At 44.6% G+C, this 5,000-nt stretch overlaps 1 protein-coding gene across 2 annotated transcripts in view; it reads right to left on the bottom strand.

Moving 5' to 3' along the window:
* Positions 1-5,000, bottom strand: part of dspa (desmoplakin a) — a 51,579-nt gene that overhangs the window by 35,605 nt on the left and 10,974 nt on the right. For both annotated transcript variants that reach the window (XM_083541078.1, XM_083541079.1), the window contains exons 5-7: positions 755-880; positions 568-627; positions 29-196 (exon numbers count right to left, since the gene is read on the bottom strand). In XM_083541078.1, coding sequence (XP_083397204.1) covers positions 29-196; positions 568-627; positions 755-880 — 354 coding nt within the window. The remainder of the gene's footprint in view (positions 1-28; positions 197-567; positions 628-754; positions 881-5,000) is intronic.

Genomic DNA, 5,000 nt, shown 5'->3' with positions numbered 1-5,000 from the left:
GTGTGTGTGTGTGTGTGTGCGTGCATACCGAATAGCTTTCCCGTTTCTTAGGGATGTAGGTGTCGATGTTTTTATCACCCCAGTCGAACATGAGCTCCTCCTCCTCTCTGTCGTTCACCCACATGATGGCCTGAGAGATGTCGGAGAGGATGTTCTGCATGTCCTTCAGCTGGCTCATCCGGTCATGTGACATTTTCTACATCACACGTCAGAGAAATAGAGTGAGACAGGAGTAAATGAGACTGAAGTAAGTGAGACTGAAGGACGTGAGACAAGATATAAATAGAGCGAGACAGAGAGTGTGAGACAAGAGAGAGAGTGAGACAGAGAGAGAGTGGGACAGAAGGTAAGGAAGACAGTGAGACATGGAGAGAGTGAGACATTAAAGATTGAGACAAGGTTTGTGGATAGTAGAGAGGGAGACAGCAGGTGTTGACAGGAGAGAGTGAGTCAGGAGCGAGGTAGAGAGTGAGACACGGAGAGAGTGAGACAGGGGGTGTGGACAGGAGAGAGTGAAACAGAAGGTGTGGACAGTAGAGAAAGAAGTGAAAGTGAATGTCATTGTACCTGTAATGTGTCCCACTCCTGATCCAGAGCATGAATATTCCCCTTTTCTCCCAACTGGATCTACACACACACACACACACAAATTTACCAACAGACACCCCAATGCAATGTTTTTGAGTGAGTCTGATGTGTGTGTGTGTGTGTGTGTGTGTGTGTGTGTGTGTGTGTGTGTGTGTGTGTGTGTTACCATTTCCTCTCTGGCTCTCTGCACTTCTGAACTTCTCTGGATGGAGCTATGGAACTTGTTGTGGTTTGTGATCTGCTGCTCAATGGCCGCACCGTCATCACCAAACTGTAACGTCTCAATCAGACGCTGTACACACACACACACACACACACACACACACACACACACACACACACACGTACATGCATACATACACACAGTTAGTTTTTACTAGTCTTTACACTTCACTAAAAGCTTTTGAGCACAGCGCATGTATTGTGTCAAGCACACTGTGAAACACACACACACACACACACACACACACACACACACACACACACACACACTGTTACTCTAAATCTGATATCAAATAACAGTTTGTGATTAATTCATTTTAAAACTGAAACAGGTTTGGTGTGAGCAGTGATTCTTTTCCCAGATGTTCTACTGATTCCAGCTGTGACTCACATCAGACTGAAACCCACATGAGGAACTCTTCACCACTCACGTCACCTGTTTCCCCCTCCCTCAGCTCACAGTGCAGGACTTCAATCCTTATAACTACAGCCAACAACTCACAACAAAGAAACAGGAAACAGTAAGTCACTGCAAACAGGAAACTGAAATGTCAGACAGGAATCTGGGCTGCAGGGAAAAAACTCTGGGCTGAGTGAGAAATCAGAGGCTTTATAACATCTGAACACAACAAAAGCAATCTCAATGTGTGGCTTTCCTACTCTGTCTTCCAGCACCAGCGTGAGTCTGGTCTCATCACACCTGCAGGGGCTGAGGTGGACTTACTGAAGGCATGAGTTCAAATCTCCCTGACACCTAAAACCTAGAAACCCATGGGGGAGATAAACATCAGGGGAGTGTAAAGGATGGAATAATGTAATGTTAAAGGAAGCGTGTAAAGATTGGAGTGTATAGAGAAAGTGTAAAGGGGGGGATGTGTAAAGACTGAGATTGTAAAGAGGGAGAGTGTAAAGCGGGAGAGTGTAAGGGGGGGGGCTCTAGAGGCAATAAGCGGTGGAGGAGGGAAAACTCGTTTTTTTACTATTACTCCTGTACACTACGTATCCCTAATCTTTTAATTTTGTACTTTTTCTTCTTTGCTTATCTTAATTTTCGTCAAAATCTTCGCTTTCTGGCTTCGCCTCGCCATCTAGCAGCGGCGTCTCGAGCTCGTACCTCAGTTTTTTTCTCGCGTAACAAAGCAAAAAATCAACCAGGTGACCGCTCGTACCTCGGAAAAGGTACCACTGTAGTGTAAAAGGGGAGAGTGTAAAAGGGGGAGTGTGTAAAAGGGGGAGTGTGTAAAAGGGGAGTGTGTAAAAGAAAAGTGTAAAGGGGAAGTGTGTAAAAGGAGAGTGTAAAGGGGGAGTGTGTAAAAGGGGAGTGTGTAAAAGGAAAGTGTAAAGGGGAAGTGTGTAAAAGGAGAATGTAAAGGGGGAGTGTAAAGGAAGAGTGTGTAAAAGGAAAGTATGTAAAAGGAGAGTGTAAGGGGGGAGTGTGTAAAAGAAGAGTGTAAAGGGGAAGTATGTAAAAGGAGAGTGTAAAGGGGGAGTGTGTAAAAGGAGAATCTAAAGGGGGAGTGTGTAAAAGGAGAGTGTAAAGGGGGAGTGTGTAAAGTAAAGTGTTAAGGGGGAGTGTATAAGGGGAGTGTGTAAAAGGAGAGTATAAATGGAGAGTGTAAAGGGGGAGTATGTAAAATTAAAGTGTAAAGGGGGACTGTGTAAAGAAGAGTGTAAAGGGGGAATGTGTAAAGAAGAGTGTTAAGGGGGAGTGTAAAGCGGGAGTGTGTAAAAGCAGAGTGTAAAGCGGGAGTGTGTAAAAGGAGAGTGTAAAGGGGGAGTGTGTAAAAGGAGAGTGTAAAGGGGGAGTGTGTAAAATGACAGTGTAAAGGGAGAATGGGTAAAAAAGAGTGTTAAGGGGGAGTGTAAAGGGGGAGTGTGTAAAAGCAGAGTGTAAAGCGGGAGTGTGTAAAAGGAGAGTGTATAGGGGGAGTGTGTAAAAGGAGAGTGTAAAGGGGGTGTGTAAAGGAAAGTGTGTAAAAGGAGAGTGTAAAGGGGGAGTGTAAAGGGAGAGTGTGTAAAAGGAGAGTGTAAAAAAGGAGTGTGTAAAAGGAGATTGTAAAGGGGGAGTGTGTAAAAGAAGAGTTTAAAGGGGGAGTGTGTAAAAGGAGAGTGTGAAGCGGAGTGTGTAGAAGGAGAGTGTAAAGGGGGAGTGTAAAGTGGGAGTGTGTAAAATGAGAGTGTAAAGGGGGAGTGTGTAAAAGGAGATTGTAAAGGGGGCGTGTGTAAAAGGAGAGTGTAAAGGGGGAGTGTGTAAAGTAAAGTGTTAAGGGGGAGTGTATAAGGGGAGTGTGTAAAAGGAGAGTATAAATGGGGAGTGTAAAGGGTGTGTGTAAAAGGAGAGTGTAAAGGTGGAGTATGTAAAATTAAAGTGTAAAGGGGGACTGTGTAAAGGGGGAATGTGTAAAGAAGAGTGTAAAGGGGGAATGTGTAAAGAAGAGTGTTAAGGGGGAGTGTAAAGCGGGAGTGTGTAAAAGCAGAGTGTAAAGCGGGAGTGTGTAAAAGGAGAGTGTAAAGGGGGAGTGGGTAAAGAAGAGTGTTAAGGGGGAGTGTAAAGGGGGAGTGTGTAAAAGCAGAGTGTAAAGCGGGAGTGTGTAAAAGGAGAGTGTATAGGGGGAGTGTGTAAAAGGAGAGTGTAAAGGGGGATTGTTAAGGAAAGTGTGTAAAAGGAGAGTGTAAAGGGGGAGTGTAAAGGGAGAGTGTGTAAAAGGAGAGTGTAAAGAAGGAGTGTGTAAAAGGAGATTGTAAAGGGGGATTGTGTAAAAGGAGAGTGTAAAGGGGGAGTGTGTAAAAAGAGAGTGTGAAGCGGAGTGTGTAGAAGGAGAGTGTGAAGCGGAGTGTGTAGAAGGAGAGTGTAAAGGGGGAGTGTAAAGTGGGAGTGTGTAAAATGAGAGTGTAAAGGGGGGGGGGTGTAAAGCAGAAGTGTAAAGGGGGAGTGTGTAAAAGGAGATTGTAAAGGGGGAGTGTGTAAAAGGAGAGTTTAAAGGGGGAGTGTGTAAAAAGAGAGTGTGAAGCGGAGTGTGTAGAAGGAGAGTGTAAAGGGGGAGTGTAAAGTGGGAGTGTGTAAAATGAGAGTGTAAAGGGGGGGGGGTGTAAAGCAGAAGTGTAAAGGGGGAGTGTGTAAAAGGAGATTGTAAAGGGGGAGAGTGTAAAAGGAGAGTGTAAAGGGGGAGTGTAAAGGGGGAGTGTGTAAAGCAGGAGTGTAAAGGGGGATTGTGTAAAAGGAGATTGTAAAGGGGGAGTGTGTAAAAGGAGAGTGTAAAGGGGGAATGTGTAAAGAAGAGTGTAAAGGGGGAATGTGTAAAGAAGAGTGTAAAGGGGGAATGTGTAAAGAAGAGTGTTAAGGGGGAGTGTAACGCGGGAGTGTGTAAAAGCAGAGTGTAAAGCGGGAGTGTGTAAAAGGAGAGTGTAAAGGGGGAGTGTGTAAAAGGAGAGTGTAAAGGGAGAGTGTGTAAAATGAGTGTTAAGGGGGAATGTGTAAAGAAGAGTGTAAATGGGGAGTGTAAAGGGGGAGTGTGTAAAAGAAGAGTGTATAAGGAGAGTGTAAAGGGGAAGTGTGTAAAAGGAGAGTGTAAAGGGGGAGTGTGTAAAAGGGGAGTGTGTAAAAGGAAAGTGTAAAGGGGAAGTGTGTAAAAGGAGAATGTAAAGGGGGAGTGTAAAGCAAGAGTGTGTAAAAGGAGAGTGTAAAGGGGAAGTATGTAAAAGGAGAGTGTAAGGGGGGAGTGTATAAAAGAAGAGTGTAAAGGGGGAGTATGTAAAAGGAGAGTGTAAAGGGGGAGTGTAAAGGGGGAGTGTGTAAAAGGAGAATGTAAAGGGGGAGTGTGTAAAAGGAGAGTGTAAAGGGGGAGTGTGTAAAGTAAAGTGTTAAGGGGGAGTGTATAGGGGGAGTGTGTAAAAGAAGAGTATAAATGGGGAGTGTAAAGGGTGTGTGTAAAAGGAGAGTGTAAAGGGGGAGTATGTAAAATTAAAGTGTAAAGGGGGACTTTGTAAAGAAGAGTGTTTAAGGGGGAGTGTTAAGGGGGAGAGTAAAGGGGGAGTGTGTAAAAGCAGAGTGTAAAACGGGAGTGTGTAAAAGTAGAGTGTAAAGGGGGAGTGTGTAAAAGGAGAGTGTAAATGGGGAGTGTAAAGGGTGTGTGTAAAGGGGGAGTGTGTAAAATGACAGTGTAAAGGGAGAATGGGTAAAGAAGAGTGTT

This window comes from Silurus aristotelis, assembly GCF_946808225.1.
Source record: "Silurus aristotelis genome assembly, chromosome: 5".
NCBI classification, from domain to species: Eukaryota; Metazoa; Chordata; class Actinopteri; order Siluriformes; family Siluridae; genus Silurus; species Silurus aristotelis.
This window is presented reverse-complemented; position numbering and strand designations above follow the sequence as displayed.